This window comes from Neodiprion pinetum, chromosome 2 (assembly GCF_021155775.2).
Source record: "Neodiprion pinetum isolate iyNeoPine1 chromosome 2, iyNeoPine1.2, whole genome shotgun sequence".
Taxonomy (NCBI): domain Eukaryota; kingdom Metazoa; phylum Arthropoda; class Insecta; order Hymenoptera; family Diprionidae; genus Neodiprion; species Neodiprion pinetum.
This window is the reverse complement of record NC_060233.1, coordinates 14,647,913-14,673,599: the sequence shown is the minus strand read 5'-3', so window position 1 is coordinate 14,673,599 and position 25,687 is coordinate 14,647,913. Positions and strand designations below refer to the sequence as shown.

The 25,687-nt window shown below is 42.2% G+C and overlaps 3 protein-coding genes across 3 annotated transcripts; 2 read left to right on the top strand and 1 right to left on the bottom strand.

The window, feature by feature from the left end:
- Positions 1-1,355: 1,355 nt before the first annotated feature.
- LOC124211781 (leucine-rich repeat, immunoglobulin-like domain and transmembrane domain-containing protein 2) lies at positions 1,356-4,571 on the top strand. Its single transcript, XM_046611195.2, has one exon. It carries the CDS (start codon positions 2,224-2,226, stop codon positions 4,081-4,083), a length of 1,860 nt encoding a protein of 619 aa, XP_046467151.1. The 5' UTR covers positions 1,356-2,223; the 3' UTR covers positions 4,084-4,571.
- Positions 4,572-15,306: 10,735 nt separating this feature from the next.
- Positions 15,307-16,280, bottom strand: LOC124211332 (uncharacterized). Its single transcript, XM_046610297.1, has 6 exons — positions 16,236-16,280; positions 15,986-16,048; positions 15,834-15,896; positions 15,705-15,746; positions 15,526-15,600; positions 15,307-15,381 (listed from the first exon to the last, which is right to left on the bottom strand). Exons 2-6 carry the CDS (start codon positions 16,034-16,036, stop codon positions 15,307-15,309), a joined length of 306 nt encoding a protein of 101 aa, XP_046466253.1. The 5' UTR covers positions 16,037-16,048; positions 16,236-16,280.
- Positions 16,281-18,350: 2,070 nt separating this feature from the next.
- On the top strand, positions 18,351-20,819 carry LOC124211782 (arginine kinase). The gene is made up of 3 exons (XM_046611196.2): positions 18,351-18,848; positions 19,153-19,318; positions 20,368-20,819. Exons 1-3 carry the CDS (start codon positions 18,351-18,353, stop codon positions 20,817-20,819), a joined length of 1,116 nt encoding a protein of 371 aa, XP_046467152.1.
- Positions 20,820-25,687: the final 4,868 nt, after the last annotated feature.

Sequence of the window (25,687 nt, the reverse complement as noted above, 5' to 3'; positions counted from 1 at the left end):
ATAAATTGAATGCAATCAAAAATGAGGCATACGCTACTGTAGTAACGATAAATAGTCATTTGTGCCACATTTTCTTGTGATTTCGACTGTAGTACTTCAACCCGCTGAAGTCGATTTCGGTGTCCAATCACCCATTGCCACCTTACAAGCGTTGTCCTTAAACTGTGACTTCCTTTGCATTAAGACTCGCGGTGTTTTATTAAATTGAAATATCGACTGCAGCCTTAACTGTCATATTTTCGAAACTCTAACGATTTCACTTCACTTATACTTGCGAGACGAAACATTGTTATTTAAATACGTTTTATTATCAAAAGAATTTATGGTTCGTTTACATCCAGGGTGGACCCGAACAGGATTCCAAAATATAATGGCCCTAAACCTTGTTTAACGATACCTATTTTATCAGAATTTTCTAGGAACTTCAATAAATGAATTTTTTACTCACAATCAGTGAAAAGAGAGTTAATTCGACAATAAAGAAAAGCAGAAGTAGCAATTAATAATAATTACGTGTAATCGCCATCCGCTCATAGTAGTATATATCGATGGTGATCGGATTTTTTAATATTCAAAAGAATTTTTTTTATATAGTTGGAAAGGGGAAAGATGTCCTCCTCGGCTGCAGGGGAACGGGCTTATTGTCGGTCTGTAAAAGACCGCAGAGCGGTGTGGGTGAAAAATTTGCCTAATTCAAGGAAATCAGAAGATATTCTGCGAAATCCGCGAAACGGTCGAGGTTCCACGTTGGAGTATCTCGAAAATCAGTTCGACTCTCTCTCAGTCGCCGCATCAACCGTTCCCCGCATTTGAGTGGTGCCATCAACCGGAAGCGGTGGAATCAAAGGTTATTGATTCAGGCACTGAATTAGGTCTAAAAGGCCTTTCAACGTAGATTTCTTCATAAATGCACCGTCCCCCCTCCGCTTTACAAACCCGTCGTTTCTCTCCTTGCCCTTCCCGTCGTTCGAACGCTGCTATGCCACGAGCTAGCTGACAGATAAACCCATCAAGGCTCGGGTTGCCTTGGCATCGCCGGAGAAACAAATCCAGGTATTGTATACAGGCATGCATGTATCCCGAAGAATTAACAGCTGTACACACCGAATCTCAAGTCAACCACACATACGAGCGCTCGTGCAGTAATCAGCCTGGCATAATACCTGAGCGTGGATCTCGTCCATGCGCCCCGCAGGCACATGGGGTACATAAACCTGTATCAACTATATAGCAGTGCATTTAACCACTTTGTGAAATAACCGTATATTTTAATGTGACGTAGCATTCGATACGTTGGGAAGGTGCGCGCGCCTCTCCCCCGTAGGGGTGGCCAGACCCGCGACACCGTCAGGCAGGGGTTGGTTGCCCAGTGGCGGGGGTGATTTCTGTAGGGAGCGCGCAGTGTTCGCGAGTACAGGGGAAATCGGCTGGTATAGCTGCGAGAAGGGTGCGCCCTACTTCGCGTCAGGGAACGAACGCTTGGGCAGCGCGTTGTTTGTATTTAAAAAAAAGAATCTTATCGCGACCAGTGAGTTGTGTCAGATCGAGACAAGTATCTAGTGAGAGTGCGAAGGAAACACTTGTCGTTTATGATTTAGACGAGTAATTTGTGTAGTCACTGTGGGAGATAAATCTCCATCGACGTTACGACGCTTGTTGTGATGATTTTCTTTCACAGTGTAGATGATAACGACAGTGCGCGGGACGTTTTATTACCTAGGAGACAGAATCACACGAGGCGTTGGTGCGTATGAGGTTCGATCGCTCTTCGCACCGTGAGTGAATTCAGTTTTGGTGCAGGGTGAAAAAGTTGGACGGGGCACACGGTATAAATATATCAGATACAGAGACGTAGGCGGACGGCGGACCCTTGGGAGCGAGACAATTCGCGAAGAGTTGTACTACATATACGACGATACGTGCGACGACACTTGGTTCTTCTCGAGTGTGTTATTCGGGGGTAAAGTGCTCGCCGGAATCACGGCTACTCAATAATAATGGAAGGAATTCTGTATTGTCCTTGTAAAATGTGACTGTCGGTGATTCGACTCGTACCGCGGGAGTCGGAAGGGATTTAATATAAGTTGAGTGAAAATGACTATCGCGAAAAGAATATTGGGCGCTGGGTTTGGTCGTGTGGTTGTAAAAGAGATGCCCCGGCTGGGTTAACGGTATGAAATTATCGTCGCGGTGTAACTGCGCGATAAAATAACGACAGTCATCATGAACTTTCTACAGATAATTTACTACGCCACAGCAATGTTCGTCGTTGGATCACTGGGGGAAAAGTGTTCGGACGATTGTTCTTGCAAATGGAAGAACGGGAAGCAGACGGTAGAATGCACGGATCGCTCCCTAACTACCATTCCCGGGTGGATCGATTCGGAGACTCAAGTGTTGGACATGAGTGGAAATAAAATTAAGGTCCTACCAAAGTACATTTTCAAACGATTAGGACTTACGAATCTGCAGCGGCTATACTTGCGCGGCTGTCACATTGACCGAATCGACAGCGAAGCTTTGGCCGGCTTGACTAATCTTGTCGAGTTGGACTTGAGCAACAACTTGCTCACGTCAATACCAAACACGAGTTTCGCCGACACGCAATTTCTGCGGGATTTAATACTGTCCCACAATCCGATACAAAAAGTACCGGCGAACGCTTTGAAGTACACCCCAAACCTCGTCAAGCTCGACATATCAAACTGCAAGATAAACGAGGTTGATTCGAAGGCCTTCGAGGGCCTGGGACTGCTGGAAAGCCTGAAACTGAACAACAACAAATTGGTCAACCTTCACCCGAGCATGTTCGAGTCGCTCGAGAAGCTGACCAGTATCGCTCTGCACGAGAACCCGTGGAAGTGCGACTGCCACTTGAGGGACATAAAAATCTGGCTCCTAAAACGGAACATCCCAACGCTCGTCGCCCCGGCATGTCGCGGGGGTCCCGATCAACTTCTTGACAAAATGTTCTCAGAACTATCAGTCGACGATTTCGCCTGCCGTCCAGTTCTCCTAGTCGTGACTCGTTATGCCGAGGCGACGATCGGGGAAAACGCGAGCATAGTTTGCCGGGTGAGCGCCGTACCACCGGCTCAAATAAAGTGGTACTGGAACGGCAGGATGCTCGCGAACCATTCGGCGTTCAGCAGTTTCCAGAAAATCCTGATATTCGAGGAGGGCCAATCGCGGAAGAAGAGCACCCTCGTCCTGACAAACGCCCAAGAGTCGGACTCGAGCGAGTTTTACTGCGTCGCCGAGAACCGGGCCGGCAGCGTGGAGGCCAATTTTACCCTTCACGTGTCGCTGAGAACGGCGGGAATGTCGACCCTGGGCTCGGGTCAAATAGCCGGAATCTCCGCGGCCCTCGTTGTGTTAATTCTTTTCATCCTGTTAATCATCCTCGTGTTGTTTATCCGTCTGAGGAGAATGCCTCTGAAGGAAATCAAGTCCTCCGGGGGCGCGCAGGACGGCGTTGCAGCAGGCAACGGCGTCGTCGAAGGCGGCGGCTCGTCGTCACGGAGAAAAACCGACAATGACGAGGCGACCTCGTTCGCCACGTTCGCCGAGGCGAAGCCGCCGGCATCCCTGAACCTGAACTACGTCCAGAAGCCGTACGCCTTCTCCGAGGACGATTACACCTTCGCCCGCTACACCGAGAGCCATGCGGCTTCCGGTCCCGGGCCGTGCTACTCGTCGACGACGTCGCTGATGCTCGTCGAGAACCCCGACCTTATTCGGGACACGCGGCGCGGTTCGGCCGACGAGACTAAACCCTTCACGCCCGGCGGCTACAGCATAGAAGTAAAGAACAACAAGCTCCTATACTCGAACTGCATATGGGAGTCGAAAGAGGAGATTCCCGTCGGCGGGTACGTCGTCAAGGACATGCAATCGGCGATGACGGCTTCCGTGGACGCGGCGCAAGTCGCCTCGTCCGTTCCTCCGGGCGCTAAGCAGATCCGCGTTTGGCAGAAGGGCGTCCCGGTTTTGCCACCCGTTTCCGCCCTGAAGCGGGTCCTCGGTTCAACACGGAGCTCGCCCGACGAAGGATACCAGGAAGGCACAGGCACCGACGTCTAGGTACCGCTTCTTCATTACTGCGATGCCCGACACAGATACTTGGAGTTACGCAGACGGCACCAGGATGACTTATACGACTAATCAATGCCAAAGGACATTATTCATTCGTTATTTTGGCCATCGGTTTTCACGTGCCGGACGGGCAGTAGTGAACTTTATCAAAGTGGTACTCGAGACGTTGCGTTACACGGCCTTCGGCGAGGCTCAATTTTCTTGTGCGGTACAGAAGTTTCTTATACTTCGTTGTACCGAGGGTGATCAGAGATGCTGTGGGCTAAGCTCTCGCAGTCTTTAGTGAGACGTAGAGAAAGGCAAGACAATGTCATTGTTTCAGTGGTCTTATGGCACAATATTGACGGGTAATTTCTATACGGCAATGCCAAATATACAATTTATAAGTAAAGACTGTAAATGTTCCAAAAAATGTATAGTTAGCGAGGGTAAATTATTAAAGTCACATGTTGGTATATATAAATGGATTTTCTATATGGTCATATTTAATTAAAAAAAAAACACTAGACTAATCATCATATTCTTTTATACACTTCCTCTCTCGTTCACCTACACGAATCAAAATCTCATCACTTTGTTGGACAGTTCAACGTCTGGAAAATCGATGTCACCCAATCGACTTGATTTCGATACACACATCTCTTATCTGGGGTCAAATCTGGTCGTGGGTGAATAATTCGTCCTATGGTTGGAAGTACTAGTGTGGTATTAATGAGAAAGTTATACTTTTCATACGAAGTGTAGTCTTTCGCGCATACTTGTGTCTACGCTTTATGCCGTTGTGTCGTGCAAGCTCACTCAGCCTGTGTAAACAAACGATCATTCAGTTATTTGTGTTGTACTCCTATTTACCCAATTCTTTTCCAGAAAGTGTAACATATCGTTCATTTATCGAGTCACACTAAACATACGTTTGGTTTCACAGATTTTCGAACTTTGATCACAAGTTTTTCACGGGTGCAACAACATTTCAAATTGAATACTATACCTAGCCCCATGTATTTGTATAAAATATTCTCAATCTCGAACGTAATAAATTAAAGTGTCATCTAAACTCTCCGTTCCGATCGTTTATGTAAAGCTCTTCTCTCGCGTGACACTGACGACTATATCAAAGTGAATTCTTACAGACATCATCCAGGTCACTAAATGCTACAGCAAAATGTGGAGCTTAAGAATTGATTGTCTTGGCCAGATTTCCAGTGCCCGGAAAACCCGCTAGTCAAGTCCTACTGCGTATATTTTTATTCGCAGTTGAACAATCCCCTGGAATCAGTGGCAGAGTGTATTTTATCGTCACCGCTCTCTTGTACTTTTAAGTCCTCACCGCTCCAAGTTTTGGTTTGAAGTGAGAGCCAAGCCAATAGACATGCAATGACGAGGATCTCGTGCCCGATTCGCCATTCGAACACACTCGAGCGTATTGAATTGAATATCTGGATTTCGATCCTCATTGCAGAGCCAACATATCAATCGATTACCAATTTTTCGCTCGCATTGGCCCAGCCTGAAATTTCGCCCCTTCCGTTCGAGGGAGTGTCTTGTTAAGCCATAACACTTGAAATTCCGGTTCGCCCCCCTCGGTCTTGCATTTTTTTCTCGTCTATTTCTCTCGCGATCAATTGGCTAGAATGATTGAGAGACCGTAGTGATTGACGCACGGCTGGGCATGTACACCAAGCCTCGCACGTTCCTCCCCCGCATCGTGACAAACTGGCGGTATACACAAACTTGACGGAGAACACATCACTGCCCAGGATGGGAATGGTGCCGTTTCTAAGCAGTTGATGTATTCATGATGTGCCGATGAAGCGCTATTTTGGGCCTTACAAATTTCGGTGAAAAATCAGGGAGTCTGATACATTTTTAACGTACGAAATTACAGGGTGTCCAGTAGTCCTGGAAATCCTTGAAGTCCTGAAAATATCCTCTGAATCATGACTCCTTGGAAACGTCCTGAAATTATTCTTCTGTCCTGGACATTCATACGATTACAATATTGTTCGATGATTTATTTCCTTATGAATTTATTTGCTCTTGTCTGTACTTTAATTTCCTATTAATTTCGTAAAATTTGAAATGCTTTAATGAATTCAGACATTCTAAGCTTGTTCCGAAGTAATTAGAGTCGTTATTACGCTTAACATTTTTCAGCTATCCCACGCAATTATTTTCTCTTCATAACTTGAGGGAGCTTCGAAAAAATAATATGCTATCGGTTCTAAAAACCTGCTGCGAGCTAAATGAAATCGATTCTCTTCAAAACCATATCTTATATACATCGATGCGCTTACACACAATTAAAACACTGTTGTTAAAATATGAATCTTATTGTTATGTATAAAAAATCGGTTCAAATAGAACAAGTTTTTTTTCACTACGGTCAACAAAAAAGATTATACAGAGTTACATTCTGGAGGCTACTAGTCCTGGAAGTTCTATGTGTGGATGTTAGTGGACACTTCACAACAGAGGCGAGTCAGATTTTGCTATAAATATTTCTAATTTTTGGCAGCTGCACGTAACTCGTAGCTTTCGCGGTCATTATATCTACCTTGCTTGAAAATACTGTGCTCAAGTTTTAACTAAGAGAGTCGGGAAGGAGATTACAGAAGGCATATAATAATACGAGTGGCTAATTGCAAGTGTAAGGGTGTTGTTTGTTGAGCGTTAAAAACATACGAACACGCTAATCGGGGGCGCTTTACCCCATTGCGCGTAATGAAGTTTTTCTAATTATTAATCTTGTTACGAGCATCAAACACGACCGTGAGTGTGAATATATTTTTTATTAACGCGTTTTATATAGCCGGCACGTGGGTAATTTAATTAACGCGGTGCACTTGCGAAAGTGCGTACTCTATGCCGAGGTTCGAATACTTATATGTAATATAACACGGTGGAGAAGACGTGAAATCTCTTTCATTTTTCGTCAATTGTTTCCGCTATGACAACGTGCAGATTTGCTAGATTTTGAATTGAATTTTAGGTCTTTATATCACCTAACTTCACATGCCAGCTGGATTTTTACATATTGAAAATTTCTCTTTACGGAATGTCAAACATTACTCGGTTCGATTGAATTCAATGCGATCAGTGAGCTGAAACGCACGTTATTCTGCCATCGCTGCTAATTTAAAATCGACTTCTTGAAAACCCACATTTATTTGCGATATTGTGATTTGAAAAAAATTAAAAAAGCTTTTACGGCTTTTCTAAATCAACCTCTGATTCCAAAAGTTGTACCATTTTTTCGCAGAACGAGATTTGAGGAATAAAATTTCGTGAAATATCGCAAAAATTTTTACGGGGAAACAGGATCCAAGTCGTAAAGTAAAGTTATTTGAAACAACAGCTCTAAAAATTGAATAAACCGGTTGAAGTATCCGTACTATAAATCTGTCTAGTTTCAATTTTTCAAGAATTCTCATCGACTGGTGGCGAATCATCTCTGATTTCTCATTGTTGAAGGTAGAATGCTCTTTTATCGTACCAGTTGGATCGGATTGTGAATATTGCCGGTGACTGTTGATGAAGTATTTACGCGAATTACGGTTTTATCGCGGCTATAACAAGAGAATATACGAATACAAAGCTTTTCGCTATACCACATAACACCGTTAGTTTCTGAGATTATCCATATTTTATTCATTGCCGTTTATCAAGGCCAATCAATCTGACATTACGATCAATCATCACCCTGTCTACGTTATAAATTATTAACTGCAACCGACAGAATCGAATGCATATTTAACGATCACATTATACGAAAAGAAATTTTTTTTATTAGCTCAGGATCAGATTAAATTAAATGTAATCGATTAAATTAAATGTGCAGCGTATTCATAGTTGGAATTTGTTCCCGTCAGAATCTATTATACTAATTGATAGAAATAAGAACCTAACATGGAAGAAAAAAAAAAATTAATGAAACTTAAATAATACATTTGTAAGCGATTTAGCTAATCTGGTGTAATTTTCTGTCTAGTAAACACGAACTTGGGCTTATATATTTTCCTTACAAGCAAAATGTTTCCATCAATGTCTATCGTTACTCTGGAACTCTCAGCCCTACAAATCGTGCATAATATTTTCTGTACACGTGAAAATCGTTTCTACGACGGGCTCAATATCGGCGCATTATTTCACAAGTATTGTCATGTCTAACAAATGTTCACGAATCACTGGTTCAGTAGATCCTAGCAGGCAGCACGACATTGTCCAGGTTCAAAGCTATTTGATATTTTCTGAAAGATATTTGTCACTTCGAGCACAAGGAGTGGAGATGATATCGGAACGCATTTCACCATTGCTCGCAGAAGAATTCGACCCGTCGCTGTCGTCTTACCACGAGTGAACTACTTTGTAACTTGGAATATTATGCTTTTGCTTATTCGGATAATATAGAAATCTCGGTCGCAACGAATGCGTGAAATGAAAAGATTTATAAATTAGTCCATTCTAGCGAGCTGTTCGATATACAAGCTTAACAAGCTACTCGATGCTTCTTAAAATTGCAATGAAATTACGTTGGATTATCTGCACTTATGACATGATTTTAAATAGTTGTACGGATACGGTACGTGAGCACTGACCATGAGAAAAATTCATGACGCTCAGACGTGTTGATTGGGTTGTGTCTGTCGACAGGTTTCAACCGAGGGCCATTCACTTGAATATTGTATGAACGATTTTAATTCGAGTGATTACTAGTGACTTTTATCTTATTGTGTGATTTTCATCGATTTTCAATATACCATGCGGTTTCCTATGCCCCTCTAATTTCCAACAATTTCCGAGCGCTCTGGGCGATTTTCAATGATTTCCGGATCGGAGAGAATTACAGGAAATCCCTTACAATGCTTTGAAATCGTTGGACATTAATGTAAATCATTTGGTTTGGAAATCAATAAAGGAATAGATATCAATAGAACATGAATAAATTCAAATCATTTGTCGTTTATCGTCAGCCTCACAACGATTTCCGTGATTTCCGACGCCTTCCACACGATCTCTTCAACGGCATCGCGTTATTTAAAGTGATTCGCAATGTTGCCCAATGATTTTAGTTATCTAGATTCATCCCTCGTAATTTCAAAGAATATTTCAGTCACTGAGGTTTCTTTGATTTACAATTTCACTTCCGACTGTTAAATTTACGACTTCCTTCGGTGAATGGCCTCTCGGGTTCAACAATTTCCATACTAGATAATAAAAATTCTGATACAGCACGATAGCATTTCGAATTGATCATAATTGCGATGATTGCGTTATACGAAATCATACCCATGTAGGTCAGGGTGGTAAAATCGATGACACGGACGATCCGGCGAGCCAGATAAAGAGAAAGAAAGACCGTAGACGGTTCAGAACATGCGTACACCCTTATGTAACTCGGCGTTCTGCGGTATCATACGCCCATAAGCATCCGAATACACACGTACGTAGGAAATCATAGGTGTGGGTGGCAGCGTGGCCGAGCTCCGGCTGACGACCATATACCCGAAATTACTTAAGCCGGGTTATGCGCCATTTCTATAACTACTGACGATGAGGGTAGTTTAAGCCACGCAAGCACCGGCCGTTCTTGCATGCCGGGCTGGAGGCTCTACGTGGGGTTTGTACGCGTGTCGATCCGAGGCCGTTGCAGCAGCACCCTTGCGGGGAGGAAGAGGATTGGTCGTGCCAAAGTGGACGAAGCGAGGAACTGAAAAATGTTTGGTAAGAGACTATGGTCAATTTATTAGCGAAGAACGGATCCCTCCAGGGCGTAAGTACATACACACATGATACGTAGCGAAAGAGCGGCCTTGTCGACCTTCGGGCGCCGCGCCGCGAAAACTGGCGAAAGGACCCGAAGTTCTCCCGACGCGGGAATCGATAATATCCGAACGTTTTCCGTGCAGCTAAAGTCGGTGCGACTCTAAGATTGCCCGCCCGCAGCGCTCGCGTCGCCGAGGGCCCAAGATTTTAGGTCGCGCGAAATGACGAGGTGAATACGCGGTCTAACCGCGAGAAACGCGATGTTGCTTTACTTCCTGAAACGGTCCTAGTTTCTCTCGGGAATACACGAGAGGGTAGCGAAAAAAGAGAAAGAGGTTGAGAAAGGGAGGCACAGTCAATGGCGTCGAAGACCGTCTAGTCCGCGAGACACGTGACGCGCGCACGCGTTTAGGGGTTGTTGTTGCCACGACAAAGTCTTCTTTGTCAACGTCTTTCGCCCATCCGTCCGTCCGTCGTTCGCAAATGGCGGACGCGTTGCCGTACCCGATCGAACGAGCACCGCACTTTATTGCTTCCGTTCTAATAACGCTCGACGCCGATATGCCCCGAGGGCTCGTTTTTAACCTCAACTGCACGAGGAAACTACGAAAAAAATGTTTACACCGCTTACGTATTTAAAGTTTCGTTCATTTTGCTGTTCCGTTTTTCACCCTTAGTCTCTTTTTCCCTACACGCCTTGCCGCGTCCAGGATCCGCAGCAACAGTTTTGCATTCAAATTTATGGCCTGAAAGAATTTATAACCAGTTTCAAACCGGCGTAAAGTTGGCTTTCAGTCCATTCCACGACAAACAATACACACACACGCACCCACAGACACCTATTATACGTAATATCTGATGCTAATGGTATGTACACGTATATATACATGGGCGAAATTTTCAATGCCATCGTCGTATTGCTGGCATTATACGTATACTATTAGGAATGGCGACGGTATTGAGGGAACGAGTTATGATAGTACTGCTCTTATATAATAATATGTGAATTTTCACGTCATTTTATATGCCGTTGTACGTATGAATGTATGATATACTGGGAAAAAAAAACAATCCTGTATATACGAATATAATTCCAACTGGGTGGTCCAAAAAAAAATTGATCCTTTTTTTAAACACCAGTTCATGCACACTCTATTTGAGATCGATGTAAGTAGTAGGTGCGTTACCATTGTAATAGAACAAGCTGAATATTTCTTCCTTCGATATTCCAAAGGTCAAAGTGAAGTAGTGGTTTACAATCGAATTCGAGCACCGTTTACTATAATGCATATTGAATAGAAAGGTCGAAGAAAAGACGCGGAAGACCTAATTGGTCATGAATAACGCATAACAAGTATAACTGGAAAATAAAAAGTTGGAATTCTTTCCCGAAAGCTGTGAATGAGCGCTCAGAAAAGGTAGTAAAAAATCTGAGAAGGCTGAAAGACATAATAATGTATTGTGAAGTGAGGTAATATATTACCATTCACGGATGAATTAAGAGGGTTCGAATCGATATAAAGGTATATAGACATGCTTGTACATGTAGAGTTGACAATTTACGAGCTTCAAGAGCGAGATTCATTTAGACACGCAGAGGAAATGTTCTTCTCGCCCCCTTTTAAAAAGACAGAGATAGAGAGCGGAATAAGGTAATATCGAGGCAGAGGTTAGCAAAACTCCTTCCGGCTGTCAAGTTCAATCCAATTGGGTAGCGAAGCCCCGAGCTCTTCTCCTGACTCAATCACTCACTTGTCCTACTCTAACCCTTTTGTGTGCTTTGTCAAGAGCAACGTTGTAACTCCAGCGTCCCGTTCATACTGCCATCCACATGCGAGTTCTTCTCGTCTTACACGAGATGAAAACACACCGCTTAGCTCTATTTGACGGAATCTTACCACCGCTTTTCCCAATCCCCATGCATACCCGTGAACACACAGGAATACGGTAAGGAAAAGTGTGTTTCAAGTGCAGGCATGTTGAGTAATGTGTATGTGAGACGTAGGTATAACGATGTACTGTATACGTGATAAAGTTTCCGACAAAGGCAAAGTACGGATTTCTCTTCGGCATGAAGAGCGTTAGCGAACAGTTTTATTAAACCCGTGGGAACAAAGACTGGAAGAAAATAACCAAATACAGCTCGGTGACTCGGGCCGAGATGCAGGGTAGTTTCTTACCCGAGGCAAAGATCTGCCAAGGACAGGAACGGGCCGAGGCCAAAGAGAACAAGAGAGCTGAGCTACGAAGTCGGGACTGTACACTACGATATACCTATATATGGGGTGAGAAAGAGAGTCAGAAAAAGACGTCGAGGGCCGAGGAGAAAGAGGGAAAGCCGAGGGAGAATTTGGCGTCTGAAGGTTTTTCCGATATTTCTTCGCGAGGTTCTCCTGTCGTGAATTGGCCAATTCTCAATTATTAATGCTGCGTTAAATCGCGATAACGGAGGAGGACCCACTGCCATGGCTTTCTACTTCGGAGAAAGAGGTTTGGGGCATCGGTACCCGTAAAAGTAGGTGTAGTTGTCACGATTAAGACTCCCTCTTTAAAATACCATCACTCGTTGTAAGCATTATGATACATCGTTACAAGCCTGTCGTTGCTCAGGGCACACATCCATTTTGAGACATTGTGATACACGTACACAAAATAATGTATAATCTATTCCGTCCCTATCCTCATCCTCCTCTCTCCGTACTCTACGATGTTGAAAATTTATTCTTATATACCTACCAACGATTCACCGATAAAAGTGAGAGACGTATGTTTTTCTTCCGGTTGATCAAACGCCTAAACGGGGAAAGATTTTAGGATTTTGCTTGAATGCGGGTTGTACGTAGAGTATATACCTATAGGTATGTGGGTATACATAAATGGATTAAATGTGGAAGGATATACGTGCCCTTGCATTTTTATTGATCCACTAAAGGTAAGTGCTGAAATTTTATAGTTCACAAGAGGGCGGAAAGCGGCTGGTAAGATTTCGTAAATTTATTACCTCCATTATTTTTCACCTCGAGCCTCGTATAATACGGATTGTTTTAACATCCCGAAGTAAAACAATCGCCAAATCAATTTTATCCCCCGGTCTCGACTCGGCTCGTAGCTTACCGAACTTTGCTGAAAAAAAGCAAGCAGAGAAGTATAAAAACGGGGGGACAGGGAAGAGAAAAAGAAGGAGATCTGTAGAAGTTCCGTTCGAATTAAAGTAAATTCCTTCGATCTTGGGACCGAAGCTCGCTCGTTGGCTTGTGACCCGTCAGCAGGATTTCGCCCTCGCTCCTCGCCCCTTCCGTCGATCGTAAAATTAATTTTGGAAAGCCAGTTGAAGTGAGCAGGTCGTAAGCCGAAGCTTAGGCAAGAATTTCCATGATCCAGTGAAGCCAATCGGGAGAGTTGTAATACGTATACCTATCCTGCACCTACCCATCTCCCGTCTTTGCTGCCGCCATGCCGTCAAGAAAGCGCGACCAACAGTCGTGACTAATACACGAGGAAAGGTGAACTCTGTGCGACGCGGTAACCTGTTTACTTTGATCCCACGAGTGATCTAAGATTTGATCCCGCAAATCGGTTCGTTCGACTTTGCAGTTGGCATGCAGAAGCGACGAGCGTCTGCTCGCCATCATCGTCATCTCCATTTCGGCAAGTCTGACGATATTAAAGAAATGCTCCTACAGCTAAAGTAGTAGTAACTAGAATTAGATAGCTGACTAAAGGAATGCCCACGTGGAAATTTACCGGTTAGAAAATGAGCCGAACTCCTCTTGTGCAATCCTTTTAATAATAAAGATATACGGCAAGAGTATGCTATGAGTTCTTTTCACGAAGCACGAAATTGGGGTTAGGGTCGCGTAATATCAGATTTGTTTAAGACAGCGCATGCGTGCAGTTCAGAAAAGACCACTTATAACTCCTATGTTATAGAACCGAAATAAAACTGCAATTGCGTTTAACCTAGGGACGGCCATTTTAATTCTGTGCTAAATGGGGATGTTCTTACCGAATTTCGTAAAAAAAAAAACAATGGTTTCCTCCATATCGTGAACGTATAATGGTCGGAGCCAAAATTACACGCCAAATTCTTTTGATCTATGAATATAGATAATTTTTATATCAAATATATGATTAATATGTTCTCATTTTCAAGAATTTAGCCCACCAAAATTATTCGTTTGTGTGTACGTTTGTTGAAAAAAGAAGCCGGTATCGTTGGTTCTTGAGGTAAAAGAATCGCTGCGTTTCACACTAACCAAAGGCGAGCCCATTTCAGCTTCACATTCCAATAATGCGAAAGGTTATCAGGCATCGCGAAGCAGTCGCCAGCAATTTCTGTTCCATTTTATTATACTTACTCGCTACGGCATTACAAGGGTAGAGGGAAAAAAACACGGGCTCGATAATCGCTCGGATAAGTATCTCCAGCCGTTACTTACACAAAGATTGTATGTATAAACTTAAGCCTGCACGTTTACCTTTTCTTTTTTCTCCTTTCGTCGATCACATGAATTTATAATTTTCTGATAACAAAAAATACTGTAACCAGAATTCCTACTCATGTTCATAGAACTTTAATTTTTTGTCCGCCGTAGACAATCGAGAGGTTTTCAGTGGGACGATCGAGTGTCTCTGAAGTGCATGTTGCGGGTTTTACGGCTTGACTGATATCGCATTTTTTATTGATGTTCGACGGTTGATTGACTCCGGGAATCGCGGAAGCAGAGCCATCCTGCTTCCTAATTAGTGAAACGCGGCAACGGTTAAAGTAGGATGGATAGGCAGGCATGGTGCATTAGACAGTTAGTCAGTACTAATGCAGCTATGAAAACCTGTTGAAATGGGTCAATAGTTAAAAAATAGCAGAAAAATACATATATATAGTATGTACATATACGTGTGTACATAGTATGTATCGTAATGAAGTTTGTAACGTTATCGTAACGATTCATGCTGAAGAAAAGCTGTTATTTCGCGATTTTGGAATTGTCTGAAATTCAGTAAACCGTAATAAAATCAAACACACATATTTCGAAATCTTAGTTCTTTAAACAATCGTTGTAAAATAAAAAAAAATGGTGATTTTTTTCTCCAATGTTTTATTACAATAACGTTACTAGCTTCAACCTAGTTATATTTATGTACCTACGATTTAAAAATGGATCGGAAATGGTGCGACACATTCGCGACACATTATGAATCAATAAAATTTGCAAAGTGCGCGTAGTTTTTTCATGTGTATATAATGCTCAACAAATTATTTATATACACGTACATTGTACAAGCGTTACACCACCCTTATAAAATAATTCCACGAATTTTCAAATACTTTATCATATTAATTGGGTGAAAAATTTTAATCTTCGTCGTGTAATATCAATGTACCAGAATACTTGGAATATTACCTATAATGCTCACAGAATGTCACTTTCTCAGTTCAGACATTCTTTATGCTTTTATTGCGTTTCCATCGCGGTAAAAAACTTTTGGCGATCTTGATTTTCGCCATTGAGACTGCGGCGCCTGTGCAAGAAAAACGTACGTCTGAGCCGATTGACTTATATGTTCTACTGAAAAGGTCTTCAATTAACTATAACAATGGGTAAGACGGTTTTCTACAAGCAACAAAAAATGAAGGGAATTACTCCCCTTATAACAACGGCTTACCTCTGGTCTCAGAAGTTTGTTGATGCAGGATATTCTGCTGTTCATTATTTCAATCTCGAGACGCTCTTTCCACAACTGTTGAAAGCATTCGAGGAACAGCTTATGGTCAATAGTAATTTATTTAGAATTCTTATTGTAGTTTTTGGTTCATTCTACCTAAGCGTAAAACTAAAACGTACCGTTCTCTTGGCCTTTTCTTGAAACACGTCAGTTTGCTTCAACTGAAATCAATTTTATTAATATTTTAATGCGTATTCACACCTTATGTAACAGTCTTTCCACAAATTCATACAGAGTGTACAACTAACGTGTTTGTGAATGCAGTTATAAGCTGGCCTGATATCCAATATACTCTCTTTTCGAGGCAGTTTCTGCAAAAGTTTCAACATTCAAAACATGAAGACACGAGTTTTTTTTTTACTCTCGTTGTGTTTTTCCCTATTTTTACCAAATTACTGACATTACCAGTGTCCTCTTGTAACTCTTGGGAAAGATTTTCATTCCTACGCATCGCACGTAAGCTCTGAAAACAATTATTGTATCAGGAACCATTGCGATTGTCGACGCTCCCTAACTTCCAGATTCTCGGTAAAGCCCCGAACCATGAGATCAGGAAGTTATACGGAGAGTCGCACGTGCCAAAATCTCCGGTTAATCAGACTTCGTGATTTTCGACCGGTGTGAAGTTTATCGTATAATCAAGCTATTACCTCTGTAGACAATGACTAATTAGCGCGTTATGGAATAAATTCGAATTCCCAAACGTCTCTGTACTTATTTCCGCCCGTGCTGCCCTTTCTTCGGATCCGTGGGAGGAAATAGACTGAGAACGAGTGACGGGGGCGAGAAGAGAGATGGAGAGGAGAGGGGGATGAGAGGAAACGGAAAGGGAAAGGAATGGGAAGGGAAGAGGCTTTTCTCCGCCGTAAACTTCAATTCAAAGTAACTGTTATCTGATAATTATAAAGTTGCGTCGTTACTTAGGGCGAACCAGTACCTCCACAATAGATGCCAAAACATTCGAAAAGTTTCACTTCAAACGTGAGTAATTAGCATACTGGGTGACCGTAAGCTGTAACTCAACGTTAGCAGGCGAAAGGAAAAATAAAAAAATCGAGAAACTTTTAACAAAGTAGTAAACACCATATTCTTTCGAAATTATTTTTGGATTCGCATCGACGCGACGTTTCGATTTGTTTGAATACCATTTATTCAGATTTGAAAATCAGTACTCACGATCATTGCCGAAGCGATTAAGAGGACGGCAAACATGCATATGAGGAATGTTATCATTCCACATGGAGGATCCAGGTGAAAAAGATAACGAAGATCGTTGTCCCGGGACTTCAGCTGGTATGACTGGAAAATAGTGAATTCAATACAAGAATGGGCGTTCAAAACTGTATGAATTAAGAAGAAAAGGCCAAGCGCTGAATCGTGACACGGTGTGAAAGGTGTGGAGTTATCATGGAAATGAACTGGCTCGGCTTGAAATTCATAGGAGCCTCGATTTAATCTTCGTCGAGTCGTGACGCAATGCGACTTGATGCGAATTACTTGGTCACGACACGAGAAAGTGATTGCCGTGGGGTAGCAATATGAATGTAAGTGTTACACCTTGTGTTATCGAGTGTCGTAAAACGCGGAGCGAGGAACGTCGATTTCTTGGAAGACGGTTGTAGGCCCTTTTTCGGAAATCACGCTTGACCCTTTTCCAAACCCCTCGAAGATTCTTATCCTTTCCCGAAATAACGTGTTTGCATTGCGAAATGCTCCGAAAGCACGTCGCATCGTGACCATCGTGTGTCTTTCGAGCTTTTACAAGAAGGCTTCTGCAGCAAACCTCGTGCCCTTTTGTCACCGCCATTTATCGGACAGGTTTATTACGCTAACGGGTGTATTTTTACAGTGTTCACACTCCCCAGATCACTACTGAGATAATATTATGCCAACCCGCCCGACACGGTTATTCGCATTTATCTATTCATATTAGAAGATTAAAACTAACGACGAAAGCTCGAGTTGTAAATCGAGATTAACACGAACCCTTAACCCATGGTGGCAATGGCCATGGGCCGCCGTTAACCTTCGTTAAGGAAAGATAACGCGCTTTTTTATCTGATACGGGAAATGGACACGAGTTTTCTAAACACGGTTATTTTCCGCGGCATTTATTAGATCGCACATCTGCCTATACTGATATAATCACACTGTTTATTTTTTCTGTGACGTGTGGTTTTTTTTTTTTTTTTCTTATCTTTTTTTATTACATATTGCGCCAATTTTACCAGAGAATCCAAGCTGTACGGTGACGAGTAGCAAAACGTAATCCCTGTCGCATCCATTTTCCCGATCACTTTTACTCGTTAATCACTTACTAATTTTTACCTATCGCTCGTAAATTCACACGATATATTCTTTTTCACGACGAATGCCAAAACGCAACACTTCAATTGTCCATATACCTATACGGATAATTCCACTCGCGGTTTTTACTGCGCACGCAATCTTTCAACTTTCATTCATTCGTCCATTAGTAACGTACCATTAGGGGTTCGCATAATGGTTGCGGAAATTCAGCTTCATTTCAAGAGTATAATCATTTTCAAGAAGGCACAAATAACCAATGGGGTGAAATTTTCGGCGAGACGGTCATTCTTCACCCTGCAGTCTTGGTGCTACTCGATCGAAGCTTCGGCGATTTTCAAATTTTATCGATAATGGATAGTAAATTTGAAACGACATTTGTGACCGAAACCTTTTAGAAAACAATGCTGATTTTATACAGCAAGGATTAAAAATTGACACAATAAATTTGAATAAAAATGTGCGACAAACGATTATGCTCGTGCCGACAAAAGTCAGCGGCGTCTAATGTCGATCCAGAAATACTACGGAAGCTGGAGGAGGGTTATAAATTATTAAAGAACAGCGACAGCCCGTCGCTCCTCAAGAAATATTTGACACGCGACGTGTTTGATAAACTTAAAAAGCGCAAAACATCCTACGGATCGACCCTCCTGCACGTAATTCAGTCCGGCGTAGAAAATTTGGACTCTGGAATCGGGATCTACGCTCCCGATCCCGAAGCGTATACCGTGTTCGCCGAATTGTTCGATCCAATAATTGAGGATTACCACGGGGGCTTCGGTCCGGACGACATCCACCCCCTTCCAGACTGGGGAAAGCCCGCCGACATGGGGAACTTGGATCCTTCGGGAAACTATGTGATATCGACCAGGGTACGCACCGGCCGATCCCTCGCCGGCTATCCATTCAATCCCAGCATGAGCGAGACTCATTACTACGAGATTGAAAATAAGGTATGCGAAAAATATTTGGATAAACTCTCCAGTATCCAATTATTCACATTGTATCTCTAAGTGCTGTCTAAAACTTGGGCTCTGACAAGTTTGACCAAGAATAATAGAAATCCGAACAATTATATAAGTATACCTACTGCTGAGAGGACACTCGAGCCGAACACAAGTGTTGATACGCTGAATAATTCGTTTCTCGTTACGGTTTTGAGGACTGTTCGTGTCTTTATTACCGTAAATAAATAGTGCTCCAGTGAAAAGGTTCGGGACTGCTTAGCCTGATTTTACGTTAAACGCTCATTCGAAGGTGACGGATGCTTTCGGTAAATTGGAAGATGACTTGAAGGGGCAGTATTACCCGTTGGTAGGAATGGAGAAGGACGTGCAGAAGAAGTTAATCGACGATCATTTCCTCTTCAAGGAAGGCGATCGATTCCTGCAGTCGGCCGAGGCCTGTAAATACTGGCCAACGGGTGAGGCATGCTCAAGTCTTTTATACATGTATATCTAATAACTCGCGAGTTCGTCGGAACAGTTTTAACTCTGCTGTCAGGCCGGGGCGGGAATAGACTCGACGTTAATTTGCTTCTGCTGCGCGAACGTCTATTCTGCAATGATTACGCGAGAATAACCATTATGAATGGAAACGATGGCAGCTCCAGTCTTCGGAATAGATCAGCGGCTGAACCCCGGATGTATAATGTATATCTGTACAGTAAACGACTCATTTTTATCGGCTAAGAAGCCTTTGAATAGTAGTTCAGCCGTATTTACGACTGACACAACTCATGTTATACACAGTCGTCTCATATCCGACTTATTGGTCGCAGAAACTGAAGTCAATTAATCGGATACTGATGAAAATGGCGTATTTGTAGCCAATAGTTGATTACATGTCAACCAAATGTTCACTAAAGTTCGCTAGGTTGTAAATTTACAGTCAACAGTACAATTATGCAATTGGTTTATCATCGTCGAAAAGTTGTCGAGACAAGTTAAGAAACTTCGATGATTGCTAGATTTTGTTGATCCTATTGCATTAAATGATAGTGCGATCTATACGATATCTACAGTATTTGCTTTCACTTTGTCTTCATCTAGACGTTAGTGAATATATCTGTGAATATAGGGTTGTTACAGCTTCTACGACAATTATATATTGACATAGCCGACTTTAATAGTATAGCTATGAGAGTTCTGGGCACAGATTCCTACTATCGGCACTTATCGACAACTATCCCATGACGTGATCGCTTAGAAGGGTTTGAGTCTAGATAAGATGTCGGTAAGTGTCGGTAGTAGGAATCTGTGTCCAAAACTCTCATAGCCATACTATTGACTTTCTACTAATTATAAGTGAAATTTTTCACGTGCTGTCGTTATGCCGCCTTTGATTGGTCAAACGGTAGTCGCTATCTCGAGAAGAGACCTGGTAAAGTTTCCGTGTAGAGATTTTTTCACTAGAATTGTGATTGAGGCTTGTGAACAAGTTTAAAGTGACTTGAACATTGATCTTCCTCAGGTCGGGGAATATACTTGAACCAGTCGAAGACTTTTCTGGTTTGGTGCAACGAGGAGGACCACCTGCGAATAATCTCGATGCAGGAAGGGGGCGATTTGGGAGAAGTGTACGCCAGGTTAGTACGAGCTGTTACGGCGCTCGAGCGAAATCTGAAGTTCAGTCGGAACGAGAGGATTGGGTACCTCAACTTCTGCCCAACGAATTTGGGAAGCGCGGTGCGAGCTTCGGTGCACGTGAAGTTGCCAAAGTTGTCGGCGAACCTTGGCCGGTTTGAGGAAATCGCGGGAATGTACAACCTCCAGGTAAGGGGAACCAGAGGCGAACACTGCGAGGGGGAAGGCGGCATCTACGACGTCAGCAACAAGCGGAGGATGGGATTGACTGAGTACGAAGCTCTGGTAGAAATGAGAAACGGCGTCCTCGAGATGATCAGGCTCGAAAAGGAAGCCTGATCTCACGGATCATGCGCGTCTCGGACTCATCATTTACACTCACCCTCCTTGCATGTATCAAGTCAAAGGACTCCTGGTACCTCCGTATTCATTTCTCCATTCGCGAGGGTTCCATCAGCACGACACAATGCTCTTCAAGTACGAACAAGAAAATGTAAAGAAAAAAAAAAATGAAAATCCGTTAAGCAAACGCTGATTATTACGTACCGATTAAGCTGCTCGTGTGCAGTAAGTTTATTATCGAATTGAAATGCATCGTCCTAGAATCCTTATTTTTTATTTCTAAATTGATACGCAATTATAATCGTAACGAAAGTGATCCATCTCTATACATTTAATACCGTTTTCCATATTAAATTATATCTCAGAATGAAACAGGTTTCTCAGGCGTGTAGACTTGATGTATAATTGACTGAAGCTGCAAACTGCCAGACGCTCTTCGTTCGGAAGTTTGAATGTAATTTCCGAAGCGGGGAGTTTCAACGTCGCCTCGTCTGACGAAAGTGAACGCAGGAAATTCGAGGAGTATTCTTCTGCAGTCTCCCCCACCGGATTTGTTTGATAGAACGTCCATATATTACCAAGAGTGGCAATTGTGGTGCTTGCATTCATTTTTTTCAACTCACATTATTCAAATTTATCCTGGAAATAAAAGGTCCACAATTTTGCCCTCGACCGGAGTATAACCGTGAAACTTTCACATAGGATTCTCCTCGAACAGAAATATCGTTCTTTCATAGCCACGATGTAATTGATGAAATGAAGTCGGTAGTCGTATTTAACTACTTTTATACAATATCTTTTGTTTTTTTCGAAACGACTCAAGTTTTCGCGGAGTGCTGATAATTTTTCACCAGAAGGGGGAATAACTCGGGGCCAAATAAAAAAATAAAAAAACAAATTTGCTCTTACTACTTGCAAAGTTTTCCGATAAATGTTGTCTAAATTGCTCCACTGTCTCAATGCGAAGCATCCCAGGGGTGCTTTGCAATTTTGATTTGACTTTACAAACCTTCTCGCCGTATAATCGAACACGCGTACGTGATATCGCGCCAACGATCTTTTGGGGAAAAAATTCTAACCCATACCTTCAAACTAGTTTTTTAGTCAGTCCAAAGTCCTTAGCTGCATATGAAACTTGGACTGATTGATTGTTAACAGGAATGAAGTGAATCTCCTTGTTGAATATCAGATCAGATTACCAGTCGATAAGCTCTAGAACGAGCTTTATGAAAATCTGATTTTCAATATATGGCTTATGGACGTTTCAAGTTTTTTCAACGGAGATGTCATCACAAAAATTTCAGAAAAGTCTGACAAAAATCATGACAAAAATTGAAATAATGGTTGTTGGAATAATGGTATTTACAACGATATGTTAAAAAGTAAACGTTGCCGAGCGTTTCGAAAAAAATTTTAATAATAAACACGACGGTGTAGGTTACAAATGTCGCGTCTGGACCCGATGATATGGCGCGGAGTTTGAATATCGTGAATCGTATTTTCACGTAAGCTGGATTGATTCGTTACTAATAATCACAATATATTGTATATTGAGATCTATGAAAGTAATGAAACTATACAATCTGCATTACCTGTATCTGATGACGAAGGTAGTCAAATGAAAAACTATGGACAGAACTTTATCAATAAAATTATAATAAACTACCTTCCGAAATGTTCAAAATTCATGAATTTTCGTTCCGTGCATTCTTCCAACAACTTTAATGTAAATTATATAATTTTTCAAAAGGATTTTCTATTGACTCCGGAGTCAGTAAACAACCATCTTAAGTACGTGTATGCATGCACCAATTTATGGCAACAAGTAGAGTCAAAGTGGTGACTGTGGTGTGCTAATAGTCTTACGATCAGTGGATATTGAGTGCGAATACATCATTTTCTGAAGTGAAAAATGGTAGAATAAGAGTAGATATAGACTAGAATCCCTAGAAAATAGAGTTCGGTCAATCGCTATCGTTAAATTGCAACTTATTTCGAGAAATTGGGATGCACTTGACAGAGTGGTAAATACATAAGTATGAGTTTTTTTATTCAGCACCTTGAGTAGAATGTAAATATATCCATACTTTTTACAAAACAGTCTTAGAAAGTCGAAAAAAAATTATAGGTAAAAGTATCAGTCAAATACACTAATTGAAAAAGAGATAATACGTTTTACTCACGCAATTTGTTAAATACTTAAAATAATTATATTAAAGGGGTGCTCTGGTCGCTTTCGACGTTGACGTGTATATCTCCAAATATCACAGTCCGCGTATCTCAAATAAAAAAAACGGCTTAACAGCCCCATTCCATACGCAATTCTGAACAAAAATACTGCAACACCTTTCCATTTGACGCAGAAACAAAAAGATGGCATGAATACTATGAATTTACTGTTGCGATTTCGTAGAATCCGTGCCGTTTCTTTATCTCTACGTCAAATGTAAATATATTGGAGTATTTTTGTTCAGGATTGCATATAAAATGGGGCTGTTCCGCCCTTTTTCGCGTTAGAGATACGTGGAACTTCGATATTCGGAGATACATACGTCAACGTCGAAATCGATCAGGGTACCCCTTTAATATAATTTGCCACGGTTCCCTATCTCAGTTGACGGGCCCTGGAAGAACCAATCAGACCGAAGAGCCGATTGTCTTGAATCTCTTTTCTAGAAACTCCAATACAGATCAGATACAGAATTAGGATTGAACTTATCACGTCATTCCCGTTTCATTGTACTGCATAATATATTACAGTTCACGTCTGGTCGCAATAACTTCACTGAATAATTTTCCGATGGAACATCAATAGATTGCGACGACAAGTAGGAAAACCCCGGCCCGTCTTGTCGGCATGAAAAGGTTAATTTTCACGTGCGTCGAAGGGAGCCGTATTCCATGCCGCGAACTGTCCCACAGGGACGAATCCTTGGGACGGACGGTGAACTCGTAAAGTGGCTCGGCCAAGGTCCGGTCCATTGGTCGGGTAATTGCAGATAAACACCTCTACGCGTTCTCCAGGGTCCAGCGGGGTCGGGCTTGCTTGCCTTACACGAAGGTCTTCACGGGCTGTAAACGATCCTTGAAGGAGCTCCTCGCGACGGCCGAATGCCCTCGTTGAAGTCGTCGAAGATCACGCGCGTCGCCCGTTCACCCTGGCACGAACATCCGTTGTTCCTTCGAAATGAACTGGCATGACCTGCAATTCGTACTCGCTGCGGGTCCGAATTCGCATTCGAACAACAGGTAGTAGCTTCGAGAGAGATAGAGAGAGAGAGAGAGTGAGTCTGGACGCGGAATCCCCGAGGCGGAATCCCCGAGGCGGATTCCCAGGGCTCTGTAGCCACAACATTACCTACGAGATAAGGTACCCGTGGATTTTCCACACCGCGTTATCTCGACTTCCAACCTCAGAGATTGCGTCCAATCGAAGTGGATTCAGAATTTAATCACTCCGACTTTGAATCCGTTGACCAGTTGACCATTTCGAACTTACAGTCAGATGAAAAAGTCGTCGGCCTGTTTAAGGGGGTTTCGACCTTTTGCAAAGTCAATGCTAAAATTCTCAAAAAAAAAAAAAAAAAAAAAAAAACAACCTCTCCTCGATTCGTTTTAACAAGGACAAGCTGTTGTTAAACTTTTATGAATTTTAGGGAGTTTATTGACGTGTAAACTCAATTCAAAACTCATTGTGCCGCGGTCGAAAAAGCTTCACCCCCCACAAAAATACACGCGGTAAACTTTTACAAAAGTTTCTGAAATTTTTTTGAAACGTTTTGAAACTTTATACCTACTAGGATTTTATCGATAATTTCATCACCATGTTTTACAACTAGTCATTAATTTTACTTTCATCAGACCATCGGTTGAAATGACTTACGCGACTAAAAAATGTTAACTAATTGATTAAAGACATTTTCTAGCTTTTTTTAAATTAAATTCCTCTTTTGAACCCATTAAGTTATAGAAAACAAAGTTGTTTCATGGGTGATGAATGTTCTCGAACCACCAGCGAAAAACAAAACCGTAAACAATCGTCCATGCAGCGGAGATATTGAATCGATTGAAATGGCGATGGTTTGCCACGGTTGGTGCATGAACTACCCTATCTCGAGTAACGCCAATTCCATCGTTATGCCTGCGGGGTGGGTAAATTTCATTTCTCGGAATAAACGAGAAATGATTAGGGCTTAAGAAGTAGGAATGGAATAAATTTGCAATACGATTAACCGAGACCTCGCCTCACCCTTCTCTTTTATCTACTTTAACCTCTCGCCAGTTGATTGCTATCATTTCTACAGTGTTCCGTGCTGAAAGAATGGTGTTTTGTCAAATGTCAATTTTCCCATGAGATATTTGGCCAAGGCTGTTCCAATGGGAAATCAATCAGCATGTTTAACTACGGTCTAGTTTTTCTGTCTAGCTGCAAAAAGCGAACTGGAAAAATCAATTAACGGGAAAATATAATCACAGTGACGTTCATCCTCACCCTGATATCGACATAACAGCTTATCGCATGACTCATTGTACGACACATTAAGATTACAGCTGTGAACGATGGTTAAATAATTATTGGAGCGATGAAAAATTCACCAGACAGCAGCGCGTGTCCTGTAATCACGTGCTATAATCAATAAATTGAATAAGCGAAATCTTGGTATTAGTTTTATTTACTTATTACTCGTCGACACTCGGACTTGAGTTGTCGGACCTGAAATAGTCGAGTACTGCGTTAATTCGTTTTTCCAGAACGATGCTCGATACGTGATCGAATAATTTCAACCAAACAAGCATACCTGGTTACAGGTAACGCTCACTCGATTAAAAGTCGAAACCGATGCTTGAAATAAAACGAGCACTGA